The following is a 19,378-nucleotide window of genomic DNA, read 5'->3' as shown; positions in this document are numbered from 1 at the left end:
ATTGCAGGGCAGCCCGGGTGGCTCAGCGGTTTAGCGCCCGCCTTCAGCCCAGGGCCTGATCCCGGGACCCAGGATCGAGTCCCACATCGGGCTCCCTGCATGGCGCCTGCTTTTCCCTCTGCCTGTGTCTCTGCCTCTCTCTCTCTCTCTCTCTGTGTCTCATGAATAGAAAAAAAAAAAAAAAAAAGAACTGCAAACTATTGTCCGCTCCTCGACTGTCCCTGTGCCCACGGATTATGGAGCGGTCACTGCGCCGAGGACGGCCCCTTCCTGCGCCCCGCCGTCCTCAGCGTCACACGGAGGGTCCCGGGGGCGCTGCGGCGCTCGTGGGGTGGTGGGTCTTGCTCCTGCGGGCCCGGGTCCAAGGCCGCGCTCGGCTCGCCCACGCCTGCCCGGCTGCTGACCCCGCCCGGGCCCTCCGCTGCACACCTGCCCACGTAATATCTCAAAACTACTTTTTTTTTTTTTTTTTTTTTTTTAACTTTAGAGTGTGACAAATCTTGGGAACTGCAACTCCGTGGGAAGACCAGAGGCCCCGGGTTAACACGGGCGGCCTTTCAGGTCAGTCGAATGTGCCCTGGCACATGGTCCCCGGGCCTCAACCACCTGGAAGTCCCACGTTACCTTCCACGGAGGAGTTCGTGGTCATTCTTTGGAAATACTTGAATTCATTCCTGCAAGTCAAACAGCGTTACTCAGACCTTCGTCCCGCGGGCGACAGACGGACAGACCGACCGACAGAGCCGTGGGAGGGAGCGCGGGCCCGCGGGAGGAGGCCTCGCGGGGCAGCAGGGGCGCGGCGCCCTCCCCCCCGCCCGGCCGCCCCGGCCGTCCCGGCCCCGCGGCTACCTGAGCGGGGGCCAGGGCAGGTCTCCGTTCCTGCCGATGCCCATGTTCTGGGACACGGCGACGATGCAGTTCAGCGTGCGCACCATGGCGGCGGCGGACACCAAGCAGCCGCTGCCCGCGCCGCGCCCCCGCCCGCCCCGCTCGGCGCGAAGCAGCGACGCCCCGCCCCCCGCGTCCGGTCCGCGCAGACGAGGCCCCGCCCCGCGCCCCCGCGCCCCCGCGCACGGCAGGGTCGCAGCGTGCTCGCGCCCGCGGACGGCGGGGAGCTCCGGCCGCGGGCTCGCGCTCCCGGCTCGGCTCCGGCCTGCCCCGGGCGGGCGCTCTGTGTTCCGCCATGTCGGGCCGGAAGCGTGGCCGTGCCGCCGCCGCCGCCAGCCCAGCCCCTGCGAGGCAAGCGGTTCTGAGCAGATTCTTCCGGCCTACGGGAGGCCTGAAACCCGGCTCGTCCGCCACGGCTGCAGCCGACGGGGCCGCCCCCGCCTCTGCCTCTGCAGCGCCCCCAGCGTCCGCTCTCCCGCCTCAGGTGCCGCCGCACGTGGAGGGTCCGGGGATGGGGCGGGGCCAGCAGGGGATGGGGGCGGGACCAGCAGGGGAGATGGGGCGGGGCCAGCGCTTGTGGGCGGGGCTAGGTAGCGGGACGCGAGGGGAAAGCGCGCGAGAATCAGGGAAACTGGCGGGCCTGAGGGGGTCGGGGCGGGGCTCCGGGGGGAGGAGGCAGGAGGCGGGAGGCGCCGGGCCGGCCCGCGGGGGGCGGTGCAGCCGCTGTAGTTTCCCTTGCCGCCGTGTGCGTGGGGCCGGGGCCGCGCGGCTTCTTCAGCACCTCGGGTTTCCTGACTTCGTTCTAACGAGAGTAGGGGCTTGTGGGCAAACGATGCATCTTTTAACCTCTAGTCTACCTCTCGGCACCTTTAAGAAAAATGTGGATTGGAGGTTGAAAGGGAGCTTCGCCTACCTCCTTTATATATGCTTTGCACGTACAATTGTGTCCAAGCCTCCAGTTTTCAGCATGCCGCAGCGGTGCTCCGTATTTCTAGCGACCGGGTAAAGGCAGTCGCGGTTCCTCAGTGACGTGGCTTCTTGCACGGAGACCGCGAGGTCCGCTGCGCGGTTCGGGTGGGCTGAGTTCAAGGTGCTGCACAGGTGCGTGGCCCGTCCTTGGATGCTCTGTTGCCTGCCTCCCTTCCGACGACTGAAGTAGTTCTGCTTCGACCCCTGCCCCCAGGGAGGGGGGAAGAGTGAGCGCTCACTGCGGGTCCCTGGTACAGTGTTTTAGGAACGGAGGACGTGGAAAGGATTGCAGACTGCTCGTGGCCACCGGATGACAGTTTAGCTACTTCAATGGCTTTTTTTTTTTTTTTTTAAGATTTCATTATTCATGAGAGACACACAGAGGCAGGGGGAGAAGCAGGCTCCACGCAAGGATCCGGATGCGGGACTCTATCCCAGGACCCTGGGGTCACGACCTGGGCCCAAGGCAGGCACCAAACCGCTGAGCCATCCGGGCTGCCCTGTTTGTTTAAAGATTTTGTTTAATCATGAGAGATGCAGAGAGAGGCAGAGACACAGGCAGAGGGAGAAGCAGGCTCCATGCACCGGGAGCCCGACGTGGGATTTCATCCCGGGTCTCCAGGATCGCACCCTGGGCCAAAGGCAGGCGCCAAACCGCTGCGCCACCCAGGGATCCCCTTGAACCCAGGGATCCCCTCGATCCCGGGTTCTGGAGGTCACGACCTGGGCCTAAGCCAGATGCTAAACCGCTGAGCTACCCAGGGACCCCCAAAGTCTTCAAAGTCTTGTTCCCTTCATTTGTATTTCTTCCATACAGTGATTTCTCTTCTATTTTTGATTTTTGATGATAGTCTACATTTTCATGAATACACAAGATTTTATTTTACATCTGCTATTTAGAGGGTATCTTGTGAAGGTCTTAATTTTTGACAGGTTTCGTGCAGGTGTATAGTTTCTAACCTGTGGTATCTTCCGTGATGAACATAAGCCACGGGTCAAGGTGAAACAGTTAAATTACAACTAATATTTCAAAAGTGGTAGTTATGTATCCAATTTCACCTTTCCTAAATGGATGTATGTTTGTTTTGATGCATATTTTTTTAAATGATTTTTTTGAGCAACTACTATATTCTTTTTTTTTTTTAATTTTTTATTCATTTATGATAGTCATAGAGAGAGAGAGAGAGACAGAGACACAGGCAGAGGGAGAAGCAGGCTCCATGCACCGGAGCCTGATGTGGGATTCGATCCCGGGTCTCCAGGATCGCGCCCTGGGCCAAAGGCAGGCGCCAAACCGCTGCGCCACCCAGGGATCCCTGATGCATATTTTTTAAAGGTATTTTATTTAGCATAGGTAAGCAGGGTGACTCACGTTTTATAATTGGAGATAGATGAAGGCTGATAAAGTAAAGAAAGGTATCAGCCTTTGTTCTGTTAGCAGGGTTTGAAGTGCTGAAGCTCATGGCCTCCAGTCTCTACGTTGTCTTTCTTGATGGTAAGGAGAGTTCTGAAACTACATGATTCCATGAAGAGGAGATGGCAAGGACCTTGTTATTCAGAAGTAAGGTTTAAGTTGTTGCACGTACATGAAGTTTTGAGATAAGAGATAACACATCATTTTCTAATTTAGGTTGCAGAAGTTGGCAGCAGTAAAAAGAGACCACTGGAGAGTGATGGGACTGTTCAAAAGAAAGCGAAGAAAGTCCAAGGAAAGGAAGGAAGAAGTGATTTAGTAATATCTGGGAACTCTGGTGAGTCCTAGGATGATGATTCTTCATTCTGAGTAGTCATGGCACTGATAATGTATTCTCCAGAGAGCAGAGGAGGTCATTGGAGAGATGGGCCATTTTTTCCTTTATGGAGAAAAGTCTCCATTGTGCTTACGTAGAGTGGCCCCTTCATAAATAGTGGTGTGAGTAGGAGGTTGGGGGAATGGAAGGAGAGCTGGAGTTGTGCAGTTTGGCTCTAGTTCTCCCCATTTTCTCTTTTATTCCTCTTAGCTAATTTTTGTCCTGATTATAAAAGTAATCTTATAAACATTTCAAGCAATACATAAATGTAGAAGGTAGACAATGAGAGACTCCACAATCCTTCCCTTTTAGGGAGGACTACTGGTCATTTTAGGGGGGTTACTGAATATTTTTCCAGGTTTCTCTATACACATCTATATGTACACACAAAGACTCACAAATTACATAATAATAATATAGTTGACCCTTGAATACAATGAGAGTGAGGGACACTGACAACCTGCACAGTTGAAATTCCATGTAGAACTTTTTGCCTCACCCAAAACCCAACTACTAATAGCCTATTGTTGACAAGAAACCATACTGGTAACATAAACAGCTGATTAACATATATTCTTATGTTACATATATTATATACTGTATTTTTTACAACAAAGTAAGCTATAGGATAGAAAATGTTAACAAAATCATAAGAGAAAATACATTTACTGTGGTGTACTCTATTAATTGAAAAAAATCCCCATGTAAATGGATCCTTGTAGTTTATTTATTTTTTAAAGGTTTTATTTATTTATTCATGAGAGACACAGGCAGAGGGAGAAGCAGGCTCCCTGCAGGAAGCCCAATGTGGGACTCGATTCTGGGACCCTGGGATCATGCCCTGAGCCGAAGGCAGACGCTCAACCACTGAGCCACCCAGGTGTCCCAGGATCCTTGTAGTTTAAACCATATTGTTTAAGGGTCAGCTGTATTGTATAAATTGTATTATACCATATATTCTAATGCAACTGTATCCCTTGACTGTTTTCCTATTTTTTTCATGTCTAGTAAGTAATTCTTTGGATCATAGATATGTTGAATTCTGTGTTATGTGTTGGGTTTTATGTTGCTTAAAAGAATATTGAATATGCATATTTTTTTATATTTAAACCTCTTTTCACATGAGAATTGTACCTTGTCTCCTGCTAATCTTGTATCTGGAATAATGTATGTTTGAATCTCTTTCAAATTACTCTCCCCTTTTCAAAATGTATACTTGAGTCAATCTTCAAAAAATACATAATTAAATATAAATATGAAAAGTTTTAAACTCTTAGGAATAGACAAAACATAATTCTTGCCTTCAGAGTATTTTTTTTTCTTTAATAGGAAAGGTAAGACGTGATAAATGCTGACCCTTTTTCATTATATTTAATAGTGGCTACCTAACAGGATTACCCTAAAGGAAAAAAAATAATGTATTCCGGCATATAGTAGATAGTAGACAGTAAATGATAGTTTTGTTTCTTTTATGGATTGCTTTTTTATGAATAAATGTCAGTTGGCAGACTGTCATAAATGCTATGGAGAAATGTGATGCTATAGGAACATAGACAAAAGATGATTGTAGCCTAGGGGAGTTAGCAGAGAGTTTCATGATAAAGTAGTTTTGAGAGGGATCTTAAAGAATGAGTATGATTTTGATGTGGAAATTGGGGTTAAGGGCATTGCAGGGAGAGAGTTGCATGAGTAAAGCTGTGGAGGCTGGACAGCAGGTGTGTTGGAGCAGGGCGGTGATTGGCCTTCCTTGGCGAGCCCCTGGTATCAGCGTCTCGAGGTCTTTCCCCTTGAGCTGATCAGTTTCTCTGGTCTGGAGTCTTCCCTGCTCTTGGTTGGAGTGGGGAGCTCTGGCTGCCTGTGTTCGGAGAGCTCATGAGGAAGAGGCTGGGTTTTTCAGCCTACAGTAAAACCCTTTTCCCATTATTCCTCTGGCTTAGGCACAGTACTCTGTCTCAGGTGTGCCTGTTTTACCTTTTCCAAAGAAACCTCCAGTTCTCTGCTGAGGTGGAGAAAGCACAGCTGCCCTTGAGCTTGCCATGAGTTAGGGGTCTAGGGATCAACTTGCTTTGAGCCAATCTTCTTTATTTTAGAACCTCCCTTTAGTACATATTGTATTGCTGCCCAGATTCCTGGGCCTTAGGCATTTTGTGTTATAAATGGTATTGGTTTTTTGTTTTCTTCACTAGTGATTTAGGATTTAGCTTTCAGGTGTGCTAAACTGGTTATTCTTCCATTTTTTCCTAGTTTCAGATATTTTATTTGCACCTGTCTCCTCTCTTGTTCTGTCCTTATGTACTTCTCTCTAAAAGAAAAATCCTCCTGTAGTTTGTAATGGGGTTTTAGGACCCAGTGAAATTACTTGTATATTTGAGTATGCTCTATTTACCCTCAACCCAAATGTCTCTTTATTTCCTTACCACATTGTAGTTAGATTCATTGCTTTAGTGAGAAGTTCCCTTTTTAAAAATCCTACACTAGTTATGAATTGACTTTTGAGAACAAAATACTATTGTTTTATTTTCTTCTGATTTGCTAAGAGCCAAAGAAATGTCTGAGGACCAAGACTGTTTTAAAGTCTCTGGAAAAATTGAAACAGTTCTGCTGCACTTCTGCCCTTGCTCAAAATAGAGTCCAGACAGTGCCTCTTCAGGAGAGATTTGCAGTTTTGCCAAAATGTACTGATTTTGACGATATCACTCATCTACGTGCAAAGAATGTAATTTCTTCTGAAGATTCCAAATCTCATATTAATCAAAAGGTATGTGTTATGTAGGTATATATCCAGTTACTCAAATCACAGGTGCTGAGGTGCCATGAGGTTCACACAAGGCAGTGGTTCCCAAGCTTGGCTAATCATCCGAATTAGCTGTGGGAACTTTCGCATTTTAGTTTATTTTTTAAGTCTGTAGAGATTCTGATTTACTATTTATTAAGGAAGGAAGAATTGGTTTATATTAGAACAAAACAAAAGCCTCCCAGGTGATTCTGATGTACAGCCTGGATTAGGAGCTATTGACTTGGGGAGGATTCTTGATAATTAATACAAGCGCTGTGTTTTTATTTTATTCTATTCTTTTTTTTTTTTTTTTAAAGATTTTATTTATTCATGATAGTCACACAGAGAGAGAGAGGCAAAGACACAGGCAGAGGGAGAAGCAGGCTCCATGCAGGGAGCCCAACGTGGGATTCGATCCCGGGTCTCCAGGATCGCGCCCCTGGCCAAAGGCAGGCGCCAAACCACTGTGCCACCCAGGGATCCTAGCGCTGTGTTTTATAATCATGATTAGCCTAGAAGTTCGCAGGCAATGCATTGGGGTTTCGAGGTTTTTTTTTTTGTTGTTGTTTTTGTTTTTGTTTTTAAAGATTTTATTTATTTATTCATGAGAGAATAATGAATACACACAGAGAGAGAGGCAGAGACACAGGCAGAGGGAGAAGCAGGCTCCATGCAGGGAACCCGCCGTGGGACTCGATCCCAGGTCTCCAGGATCGCGCCCTGGGCGGAAGGCGGCGCTAAACCGCTGAGCCACCGGGTTGCCCGGGGTTTTGAGGTTTTTAGTTGAAAATTTGGTGATATAAAGTAAATTCAAAGGTAAACCAAATGTATATGGCTCTTTCCTTCTGCTATTAGATATTAATGTTTTTTAACATTGCAAAATTGGGGAGTTTAACATCACTAACATCTACATTTTAGAACAATGATTCTTAGCCTAGCTTTAAATTAGAATCACTTGGAAATCAAAAAGTTTTTTATTTTTATTTTTTTAAAAAGTTTGTTTTTTAAAGCTCATTTTATTAATTGGAGAGTTTACCCTAAGGCTTCATGGGAGCTTATTTACTATTACTTTATACATAAAATGACACCTTGGTATTTCTGATTCACAGCACTTTAGAAGTCACCAGTTAGAAGGGACACCTAGAAGTGTAGTACATGGACGTCTTTACAAGAGATAGCTGACTGTTTGATGGCATGGAAGGACACAGATGAATGGTAAAAAGCTACTAAGTGAAATTAAATGGCCAGGGTCCAGGACCATTAATGTGGGAGTCAACAACTCCATAAGTCTTGATAGATTTTGAAATTCCGATTATCCTTCATTGTCAAGATAAAGTTAAATTGAGTTCAGAATTCCATCTCAGAAAAAAGAGTGTAATATATCTGGGAAATATTTCTACCCAAATGGTGAAGAGAAAAAGTTGCTTAATACTCAAGTGTTCAGATAGACTTGTTAGTATGCTATATGGATAAAATTTTTTTCTGCATGCCTCCTCTCATTCCATATGTGAATAAAATATGAAGTAAGAACTTTTTTTCCTAGGAAATACATTTTTCTTAAGGTATTGATTAACTATTACAATATGTAGTATTCTTGGATTTTACATAAAAGACATGGAGACCAAATAGAGAATCCATCAAAGTTCAAAGTAAATGCATTCTTTTATCTGATACATTGACCTACTTTCCTGTTGCCACACCTCACCATCTCATTTCTGATCTTTGGAGATTTGTTGGGCTACACTATTCGGATAATTTATAACTGTACTTACTATTTCATTTAAGCCAAAAAATTTTTTTTTAAGGTTTAGCAACTGTAAAGTACATGTTGCTGGGCTTTCTCTTGGACCAGGGTTCCCTCCCTTGGCCATAGGGCATTTCTTTTTTTCTTTTCTCTTCCCCTGCTAATCACTAGCCTTTTTTCTTTTTCTTTTCTTTTTCTTCTTTTTTTTTTTAAGATTTATTTATTTATTTGTGAGGGAAGAGGGAGAGTAAAAGAAAACCCATTGCAGGGCTCCATCCCAGGACCCTGAAATCATGACCTGAGCTAAAATCAGGAGTCATACGCTTAACTGACTGAACCATCCAGGCGACCCTGATCACTAGTCTTTTATTTTTTATTTCATTTTATTTTTTAAAGATTTTATTTATTTATTTATAGACACAGAGAGAGGCAGAGACACAGGCAGAGGGAGAAGCAGACTCCATGCAGGGAGCCCGACGTGGGACTCAATCCGGGGTCTCCAGGATCACACCCCAGGCTGCAGGCGGCGCCAAACCGCTGCGCCACCAGCGCTGCCCGATCACTAGTCTTTTAAAGATTATTATTATTATTTTTGTTAGTAATGTCTACACCCAACATGGGGCTCAAACTCATAACCGCAAGACCAAGAGTTGCATGGTTTTCTGACTGAGCCAGCCCACACCCCTGATCACTAGTCTTTTAGGCCTGAGTTTTAATTCTAAGCACAGCTGATAAATTTTTAGGTGATGGCAGTCACAGTGACAGTTACAAGTTGAATTTATTCTACAAATTTGTCTCATTTTACCTTTTGTATAAGTAAGTCTCAAAAGCAAGGAACTTGCCCTAAGCTCTAAACTGGAAATGATTATGGTTTTCACATATGAAGGTAAGGATAGCAGGCGTATTAATGTTGAAATGTGACCTTGTGCTTTATACTTTCCAAAAGCTCTCTGTCATATCTCTTTACCAAAAAAATCATGCTGCTTTCTTGTAATCAAGATTTATGGAATGTACTATCTTTTAGACTGTGCTTGGAAATTTGAAACATTAAATGCAGCTGTAGCTAACTGATGTCATGCTTATTAAAAATGGTTTTACCTACTGTTAAGAGAGAGACATTTGTGCCTACTCACCTTTTGTGCCTTACACATCTAGGAGTAAAGAAGAAAAAGAAAAATGTTAATTACAATGGATTTAATGAAATAAAATTTAAAAAGAGGTGTATAAAACTTTAAAATGTTTAGGCTTTTAAAATTTGTTTAAATAGCGGTACCTGGATGGCTCAGTCATTTGGGCATTTGCCTTCGGCTCAGGTCGTGATCCCGGGGTCCTGGGACTGAGCCCCACTTTGGGCTCCCTGCTCAGTGGGGAGTCTGCTTCTCCCTCTCCCTCTGCTGCTCCCCCTGCTTGTGCTCTCTGTCAGATAAATAGATAAAATCTTTAAAAAATTTTGCTTAAATATTTACACAGTAGTATAATTTAGCTTTTTTGTTTGTTTTTAGTCATTTACTCTGAAAAAAATTTCAAACCTGCAAAAAAACTTCAATGAGCTATACTGTGTATTCCTGTAAACTTTCACTTAGATTCATCATTTGTTAGGTTTGTGGCGAATTTGCATTCTCTCTCTGAAAACTATTATTATGGTTAATACTTTCTAAACTATAAAACTCTTTTGATTGCCAGGATAAGACGCTTTCTGATCTCAGTCCTTTTGGATCATCATGCACGGGTAATGACGATTTACAGAAAACGCCAGATCCTAAACCATCTAACAAACGGACCAAAAGCATCTACACACCTTTAGAATTACAATACATAGAATTGAAGCAGCAGCAGAAAGATGCAATTTTGTGTGTGGAATGTGGATATAAATATAGATTTTTTGGGGAAGATGCAGAGGTAAGTTATTTTTTCAAACACTGCCTTATATTTTTCTTGTCTACCCTTAAATGTTTTCTGATATTTTTGTTTCATTTTTTGACTTTATGAGAAAGTTAATGTGATTGGTCACTTTTTAAAATGCTGTCATTTAAAGTAAAAACTAAAAATCAACACAGGTGAACTTGGTGGGTGGGAAGGGAGTGAGGAACCCCTTATGGAATGTCCTGCCCTTTCTCCATGATGCTTATCCAGTGCCTTTCATCCATTGCAAGGTGATTGGATGAATCAGATAGAGAATGAGTCAGAATCATGTATTTATATTTCCTGATGAAGACTCAAGCAAGAAAAAACTTTGAGATGGCCCGTTTACTCTTAATTTATCAATTTTGATAGCCTGGAAGGTAGTTACATCTCATTGGAAGAACACATTGACTGCCAGCTGCCCATACAAAGTGTTTGAAGTCTCACAGTCTCTTTGTACGTCAGTTGTCTTGCTGTTAGTCTAAGTTGATTTTGTATTTAGTTTTGAGGTATTTGATGTGGGCCGAAGTTAAGGTTAAAAGTGAATTTGAACAAAAAAAAAAAAAAGTGAATTTGAACATTTAGTGGGCAAGTTTAGGGACAGCATTGCTGATGATGTTTTGTTGGAGTCATGTGTGATTGTGATGTTGCACAATTTTAGGTCCATATCCTCAGACATCATCAAAGAGTGATGAGGTAGTACATCTAGCATCGACCTCATGGATAGGAAGTAAAGACTTAGCCAACTTTTTTCTTCCAGCTTGTAAAATACTGTTGTGGTACGAAAACGGTGTTCTTTAGTTCAGCTGGCATCATGTTGTGTTTGATGTTAAGAGGCTAGACTTTGAAACAGCATGTTGGCATTGTGTAGGTAAAGGAGTGAAAGAAAATGCCATTCTCTCACCTTCTCTCCAGGTTGAGTGGTAGGTTTAGCCTTACTATAGTAAAGGCTGGTGTTTTCTGACCCTGTCGTGAGGAACTAATACAGTTCAGAGATGGGTGGGGCAGGAGCGTGAGAATGTTAAAATGAGAGTTCCATGGCTCCAGGGGGCAATAGCTTAGCCATCGAGCTTTCCAGAAGGAGGTGGGTAGTCAGGAGGTGCTGCCTGGTTCACATTCTTGTCATTTATGCACCGTGCATTAGCTAAGCCGACCAGGGGTTCTCTTCTCACTGCCTCAAAGATGCCCTCTGTCCAAATGCCTTCAGAATTTATGTATGGTAGTATCTCCTGATTTTCAGTTAGGTGTACATGCTTTGTAGCAAACTCTTAAAGTCTCACACTCATAAATGGTCCTTGTGCAGGGAAAGCTCAGCACTTTCAGGTTTTGATAGATCTAGGGGCAGAGAAGACCTGTCATATTTTTCCACATCTTTTATAATACTGATGATGGCCCTGAGGTTAGGCCATGGGAACTGCCAAAAATATATTAAACCATAGGCTTCTGTATGGGGAAGTCTTTTAAATTTCTTATTGATATACCACACAGAGAAGTGCACAAATCCTAAGTGTATATCTTGATGGATTTTGAGCAAAGTGAGCAAACACCACACAGGGACTCTTGAAAGAGAAATTTGATAACTCTCTTTTTAAATTTTTTAGATTGCAGCCCGGGAGCTCAATATTTATTGCCATTTAGATCACAACTTTATGACAGCAAGCATACCTACTCACAGACTTTTTGTTCATGTACGCCGCCTCGTGGCAAAGGGATATAAGGTCAGTTTTGGCTTTGACTTGCATGAATGGGGGATTGGATTACTTGTTTGATAACGTGGAAGGTCGGAATTGGAATTGGGCATCAGGGAAATGAAAGTATGTCACAGTGATTAGTGTTATATCTTTATGAGTTTTTAGCGTACTAGAATTTTAAGGTAAATTTAAAAAAACCTCTGTGATAGTGTTTTGTAGTGATTTATCCACACTTGCCAGCTCCTTGTGGTGCTTTTACTAAGTCCTACATCTGGACGTTGTGAACAAATTTATTTTACATGTTTCAGAATTAACCTTTTAAAGTCTTCAAATGTATTTCTTTAAACAATTTCCATCACGTATGATATTCAGTATTTATTTTTGTTGAAGGTGGGAGTCGTGAAGCAAACTGAAACTGCAGCATTAAAGGCTGTGGGGGACAACAAAAGTTCACTGTTCTCCCGGAAATTGACTGCTCTTTATACAAAATCTACACTTATTGGAGAAGATATCCTTTTTGGATAGGAATTTTTTCTCTTAAATGTTATGAAGGCTTTGCTTTAAATGACATTTTTATTTAACTGTTCTTTGAATGGGTGCCTTTCTGATGAGATAAAGTGGTCTGGTTACCTTGATATTTGGTTAGTGACTACTGAAGAGGGAAGGATTGTAGTGGCTGGAAACAAGCATTTTCAAATGCAACGGTAAAAGGGGAGTTATCATACTTTAAGAGCAAAGAAAGAGAGCCTGGTGAAAGATGATAGCAGGTCCACAATTGATTTGAGTTGCATCTTCCCTAGATTGGGCAATGGTTAGGTACTTAGGGCCTATATGCTCCTCTGGATCTTTATGAGGTAAGACCTAAAAAAAAAAAGCTAATTAACTTCAGAATGTGAAAAGAAGACTACAAAGTTAGCACAGTTAATTGCTTATAAAAGATAATAGTGGGCATCCTCATTAATTGTTAGCTTAATAAAAATTTTATTTATTAACTTTTTTTTTTTTTTTTTTTAGAAAGTTGAGGGGAGGGGCAGAGAGAATCTTAAATAGACTTCACACTGAGCACGGAGCCGTATGTGGAGCTGGATCTCATGACCCTGAGGTCATGACCTGAGCTGAAACCAAGAGTTGGATGCTTAACTGACTGCACCTCTCAGGCGTCCCAAAAATTTTATTAGTTTTGAAAATAGATTGTAGGTGAAGCTTTCTTGCTTTGATAGAATCCTTGGTGTATACAGTGATTGCCCCCTAATTTTCTGGTCATTCATGAATTAAAATGAATTACTTTTTTAAAAAAATTTTTAAAGATTTTATTTATTTATGAGTGACAGAGAGAGAGAGAGGGGCAGAGACACAGGCAGAGAGAGAAGCAGGGTCCATGCAGGGAGCCTGACATGGGACTCAATCCTGGATCTCCAGGATCACACCCTGGGCTGCAGGCGGCGCCAAACCGCTGTGCCACTGGGGCTGCCCTAAAATGAATTACTTGAAACAAAATTATTCTAATAGCAAATTCATAAAATTCTAATTTTTAAAAACCAGGGGTTTCTGGGTGGCTTAGTTAAGCGTCTGACTCTTGATTTAGATTTAGGGCATGATCTCAGGGTTGTGAGAGCTAGTTCTGCATCAGGCTCCACACTGGCTGTGGAGCCTGCTTAAGATTCTCTCTCCATCTGCTCCATCTGCCTCTGCCCCTCCTCACCTCTAAGAAAAAAAATAATAATACAAAAACCCAACTAAATAACTGTATGTGAAGTGGGACAAAGATTCATTTTAAAAATGTTTTCTATGTGATGGAGTCGGCTCTCAGTTAAAAAAAAAAAAAGTAAGGATAAGGTCTTAAGAGATACAGTGTGAAAGCAATTTCTTTTATGGTTTATTACAAACCTACTTATTTAGAGGCCTGCTTAGCTTCTACCCAAATTATGAGGACCATTTTGTTCCAGGAATATCATGAATAGAAACAGCTATTACTCAGAGTAGACCTCAAACCATTAACAGTTCTGTGCTATTCTGAGCTGATCAGGCCATAAGAAACTGGCAATATTATTGCTTCTTTTGCCTGAACTTGAGTTTCTTACTGAAGTCTGCTTCTAAAATGGTACACCTCCCTGCTTCTTTTTGCTGTGGCCCTTACCTGCTGATACCTAAGTTGAGTGTTTTCAGATTGACTTCTGAAAGTGTCCCAAATCAGCATTTATCCCTGAGAATTTAATTAATGGACTCACTATACACACACTCACAGTTTGTTTTCTTTTTTTATGTCTTTAAAAAATTTTCTTGCTCTTTCTGAGAGCTTTAGGCACTTTAAGGGAGGAAAGTAATTTTACTGTTTTAGTGTATTCATGCTTTGACTTGTGGAATTAAACATTTTGGGATTGTTAAGGATTCATGTCTTAGCATTATCTAAGTAAAGAAGATGATTAATATTGAGGCTTTCACAGAGGGTACTCTCCTAAGCCTTTCAGGTAGTGAGAAGATAATAATTGTCCTTATAAACCTCATATCTTAGGGAGGATAAGTCCTGTAACTATGATCAGTGTCAGAAGAATGAATGCTGTATGGAAGATTTTGCAGAGAGCAAAGACATCTGGGAAAATAAACCATTATTTTATAGCAGAAAGCAGTTAATATTAATGGGAATGTAGCATATTATTTTCTTTAATGATTATTACATGTGAATCCTTTAGTCAAGCTGGATGATGCTATAAATGTTGATGAGGTAATGACTGATACTTCTACCAGCTTTCTTCTGTGTATCTGTGAAAATGAGGAAAATGTTAAGGACAAAAAAAAGGGGAACATTTTCATTGGAATCGTGGTAAGTACTTTGTAGGTAAAGACAAATGATAGATATTCATGGTACCTCTGTGAGTTGAGTACTCATGTGTGATTTACAATGAGACTATCTGATGTAGTGTGCCCTCAAATAATTGTACTAGAAAAACATTTTCCTTACAATTTTATATGTTAAATCACTAGTTAAAATTTTCTCTTATGGCTGCTTGGCACTCTGTGCTATGGAGACATCCAGGTACTACTTTCTGTCAATATGTTCTTAGAGTTTAGGGTTTAAGATGGACACAGTGACAGGTGTGGGTATGGGATAAGAAACAGCTAAATAAAACACTAAGCCAACACATGCACAGATAGTGAAGGGTTTAACAAATTTCCTCCAGGGATTTGAAATTAAACACATGATTATGGGATTGTTGTATATAGATTTGGAGGAAAGGGAATAGTTAGGGGGAAATGATACTTGGTGAATACAAAACTCCATATTTAATATTAGGAATACTTACAGCTATTTTTCTGGAGAAATACAATGTGTGAATTATAGTTTTATTGATTTTGCCCTCTAGCAATCTGTGAATAAATTCACCTATTTACAGACCTTTCTGGACTTGCTCAAAACCTTAAACTTTTTAGTACCCTTCAGAATTATTAGACTCCTTAGTTCTGTTGTAGGTGAAGCAAAACTAGGACTCCTTGCCTAAGTAATAAGTAATTCTCTTTGTGTTTTCCAACTTTTGCAGTCAACTGTAATATCAGCAAAAATTCTTACAACCCAGATGTCTCCAGAGTACTTCTTAATACCTTATTCTGGTTGGATAACTCTGTGCTAACTTGATATTTGCTTAGCCAATAAACCTTCGTCTTGGGGAGTTAGCATTACTGTTGAGTGGCTCTAAATGATTTCTTTTTTATCCTTGAGAAGTACTTTTTATCTAGCCACAGGCAGTTGAGTCTATTTACAAATAGTAAGATTATTTGTGTTTAAGCTTTAACATATATAATGTGCTATTTTATATTTACCCAAAACTCAGTCTAAAGAGTAGAGTTAAGGAGTACCTGGCTGGCTCAGTGTTTGAGCATCTGTCTTCGGCTCAGGTTGTGATCCCCAGGTCCTGAGATTTGAGTCCTACCGCAGGCTTCCCACAGGGAGCCTGCTTCTCCCTCTCTGCCTGTGTCTCTGCCTCTCTCTGTGTGTCTCTCATGAGTAAATAAAATCTCAAAAAAAAAAAAAAAAAAAAAAGAGTTGATAGTATACAACTCCTGCTTTGTGCTTAGTGCTTGCTGCTGGTGTTAATCATTGTGTTTGAATTGGTATGTGAGAAAATGAGAAATGATAGTTTGCTTCTCAGGAATTTTCTTGGGTCCTATCCTTGACTTCAGTGACCAGTTTTAGACTGATGACATATAAAGCTCTGAGTCCAGGCTGCACCCCTGTCTTGAGCTCTAGCCTCCTGCATGCAACTTTTTGTTGGGCATGGCACTCAGAATTTGTCCTCACTCCTCAAACTCGGTATGGCTGCAATGGATCTCTTCTTTTTTTACCCTCAATGCTATTTTTTTTTTTTTTTTAAGATTTTACTTATTCATTCATGAGAGAGAGAGAGACAGAGGCAGAGACACAGGCAGAGGGAGAAGACAGGTTCCATGCTGGGAGCCCGATGTGGGACTCCAGGATCATGCCCTGGGCCAAAGGCAGGTGCTAAACCGCTGAGCCACCCTGGGATCCCCCTTCAATGCTATTCTTGCTGGGTTTTTCCCTGTTGTGATGTCACATGTTCCTCTGTCACTACCTAGGAGTTACCTTTTGGATAACTGGCAGTCTGAAATCAAAGGTTTTAGTGTTGCTAGTACTACAGCGATTAGGCCCTCTACCATTACTTCAGGCAGTGCACTGTTTTATACAGACTAACTTCAGGTTTCTTAGTGTCACATATCACATACTGATAGATGTTGCGGGCCTTGTAATATAGACCATTTCTCTGATTTAAAAAAGGCAAAGGGGAATTTATACTTGACTTCTGTAGCTAACTTCTGTAAATGTTTGGTTTGTAGACTGGGAAATTATTTATGTATACTACTATATTTATAATCCAACTATCTGGGCATTAGAGAAGGCCTCTCAGATAGAATTAGGGAAATTCCTTGAGCCAAAAATGAGGGACTTCAAAAAAAATCATAAAATATTCATAAGAAAAAATTCGTAAGACAGAGTGCATAATTAGTAATTAGAGTAATGTGAAACAACCCCCCAGGTCAGGAACTATAATACTGCCTAGAGAAGGACTCCCTTTAGCAGAGGTAATTGTAATCCAGACTTTTATGATAATAATGTCCTTGCTTTTAGTTCTAGTTTTACCACCTTCAAATATATACAAATGTAAATACATTGTATCTTTTTGGATCTTTTGTTTACAAACTACGATTTGTATACTATTTGTATAGGAGATTTATTTGCATGTGTTACTGTAGTAGTTTTTTCATTGTCATTGCTATATTTCCTTTTATGATTTACATTTTATTCATTCTTGATAGATATGTTTCTTTTTAGTTTTGGTTTTATAGAGAATGCTTTTTATAAACCTTTTTGTGCATATCTTGTGGTATACACACTTCTGGGGTATATACCTAGGGGAGGATATGCTAAGTTATGAGTATGGGTGTTCACAACTTTCCCCAAAAATACTAAATATGTTTTCCCAAGAGGCTGTGTCAGTTGACTTTCTGTCGGCAGTGTTTGAGTGTAGGGGTGAGTGTAGCTAATTACCGTCAGTAACTAACGCCATGCATTTCTTAAGCATCAGCAGTAGACAAGAGTGGAGTGAGCCACATGAATCTCGCCTCCACCCTGAGCCTTGCATAGATTACTTAACTTTTTACCTCTTCCAAGCCACAATTTTTTTCGAAAAAAAAATCGATTTGGAAGCAGAGCTTGTCTTTGCGATGGCTTGGGTTGATAGAGGGTAGCTTTAGTTTTCATGGTTATTTCCCTGGATATAACTTGGGATTCATTCAAAATTTGTTGTTTTTGTTATTTATTATTTTTTTTTGCAAAAATTAGACTTTTATTGATTAATTTTATGTAATGAAATAGAAACTTCTGTGATGGCCGTGTTACTAGCAACATGTTACTTTTAGTGCTGGCAACTGCTATTTGTATAGTACTGTATAATTTATAAAGCATTCACGTTTGTTCTATAATTTGACCCTTGCAGTTACCTGGACATGAAAGTAGGCTGATTTATTCCCACTTACAGAGGAGGAAACTGAGGGTTTGGGGATTTGTCAGAGTCATTCTGTCAGGTTTGTTGAATCTAAGACTTAACTCAGAGTATCTCTAAAGTTCCTCTAGCATAGCTTAGATATTGGTGAGTCTGACTTATTACATAAGAATTTTGGAAACTACACAGGTATTTAAACACTTTAGAAATGGACTACATACTAAAAAGTATATCCTCTTTATTGTTTCCATGTTTATAATGTGTTAAGGTTATAATTGGGAAAAATATTTTTTCTGTGTCATCGTGTATTTGTTTTTAGGGAGTGCAGCCTGTCACAGGTGAGGTTGTGTTTGATAGTTTCCAAGACTCTGCTTCCCGTTCGGAGCTAGAAACTCGGATATTGTGCCTGCAGCCAGTGGAGATGCTGCTTCCCTCACGCTTGTCAGAACAGACAGAGACACTTGTCCACAGAGCCACAGCTGCTAGGTAAGTTGGCACATCACGGGAAAATAACACTGATTTTGAAACTCATGTTTATTTCCCAGATTGGTACTTCCTAAACTTACTGACTGTTAAAAAGTTTTTACTTAGAAAAATATTTTAACAGTAGTCATGGAAATTAAAAAAAAAATTTTACCCATATCACCCAGATGTAGGACTTTTTTTTTTTTTAAAGATTTTATTTATTTATTCATGAGATACACAGAGAAAGAGAGAGAGGTAGAGACACAGGCAGAGGGAGAAGTAGGCTCCCCACAAGGAACCCGATGTGGGACTCAGTCCCGGATCCCAAGATCATGCCCTGAGCCGAAGGCAGATGCTCAACCACCGAGCCACCCAGGCGTCCCAATGTAGGACTTGTAAAGGGGTTTAATATTAGTTGGTAATTAATCTTCAGTTTCTGTAGATGATTTAGAGTTCATTTCTTATAAAGGTTAAATCATTTTGAAAATACTTTATGCTGCAAGTTTTAATTTGTGGCTGTGTCTAGAAATTTTAAATATTAGATCTAAGGTCACACTTCTTATTATGAGGCGGTATGCTAAGCACCGTGGCATACGGAGGAAGAGGATGTGGCTGTGGTCTATGTCTGGGAGAGTTTATAATCCAGGAGGAGAGGCAGATGTGTACATACCTAATTGGATTCCCAAAGTGACAAATATGAAGGTACCTTTTTGGGACCATTCCATACTGCCACTTAGAGGAGTGGCAAGGGAGAAAAGATGCTGGAAAGGTGGGCTGGGGCTCCATTGGAGAGGATTCTATATTGAGAAATTTGGACTTTAGACCAGGGAGGAGAGCCCATAAAGATTGTTATTTAGTAGGTTGACAAATCAACTAGGAAATCAAACTACTTGATTAAGTGGACTTTCATGTATTTTTTTTATTCTTTAAGAGTAATCTGTTTTCATTTGAATTGAACTTCTAGGGCAGCCCAGGTGGCTCAGCAGTTTAGTGCCGCCTTCAGTCCAGGTCGTGATCCTGGAGACCCGGGATCGAGTCCCATGTCGGGCTTCCTGCATAGAGCCTGCTTCTCCCTCTGCCTGTGTCTCTGCCTCTCTCTCTCTCTCTCTGTGTCTCTCTGTGTCTCTCATGAATAAATA

General features: G+C 41.6%; 2 protein-coding genes across 15 annotated transcripts in view; one reads left to right on the top strand and one right to left on the bottom strand.

Moving 5' to 3' along the window:
* The window catches only part of DHFR (dihydrofolate reductase), a 68,312-nt gene extending 67,294 nt beyond the window's left edge, over positions 1–1,018 (bottom strand). For 7 of the 8 annotated variants that reach the window (XR_012015409.1, XM_072793682.1, XM_072793678.1 and 4 more), the window contains exons 1-2: positions 850–1,018; positions 625–674 (exon numbers count right to left, since the gene is read on the bottom strand). Coding sequence is in view for 6 of the 8 variants with exons in the window: in XM_072793682.1 (XP_072649783.1) it covers positions 625–674; positions 850–935 (136 nt within the window). In the remaining 2 variants the exon portion in view is untranslated. The remainder of the gene's footprint in view (positions 1–624; positions 675–849) is intronic. The other variant, XM_072793684.1, reaches the window with a different exon arrangement.
* An 87-nt stretch (positions 1,019–1,105) lies between these two features.
* MSH3 (mutS homolog 3) overlaps positions 1,106–19,378 on the top strand; it is a 184,754-nt gene continuing 166,481 nt past the window's right edge. For 4 of the 7 annotated variants that reach the window (XR_012015279.1, XR_012015284.1, XR_012015281.1 and 1 more), the window contains exons 1-8: positions 1,110–1,372; positions 3,488–3,608; positions 6,185–6,405; positions 9,851–10,066; positions 11,671–11,787; positions 12,151–12,270; positions 14,438–14,581; positions 18,094–18,260. Coding sequence is in view for 4 of the 7 variants with exons in the window: in XM_072793650.1 (XP_072649751.1) it covers positions 1,184–1,372; positions 3,488–3,608; positions 6,185–6,405; positions 9,851–10,066; positions 11,671–11,787; positions 12,151–12,270; positions 14,438–14,581; positions 18,094–18,260 (1,295 nt within the window). In the remaining 3 variants the exon portion in view is untranslated. Of the gene's footprint in view, positions 1,373–3,487; positions 3,609–6,184; positions 6,406–7,535; positions 7,639–9,850; positions 10,067–11,670; positions 11,788–12,150; positions 12,271–14,435; positions 14,582–18,093; positions 18,261–19,378 lie in introns of those variants that run through there. The other 3 variants (XM_072793646.1, XM_072793648.1, XM_072793652.1) reach the window with 3 other exon arrangements.

This window comes from Canis lupus, chromosome 2 (genome assembly GCF_048164855.1).
Source record: "Canis lupus baileyi chromosome 2, mCanLup2.hap1, whole genome shotgun sequence".
In the NCBI taxonomy this organism is placed as follows: domain Eukaryota; kingdom Metazoa; phylum Chordata; class Mammalia; order Carnivora; family Canidae; genus Canis; species Canis lupus.
Note: the sequence above shows the minus strand (reverse complement) of the source record. Positions and strands in the feature narration are given on the sequence as shown.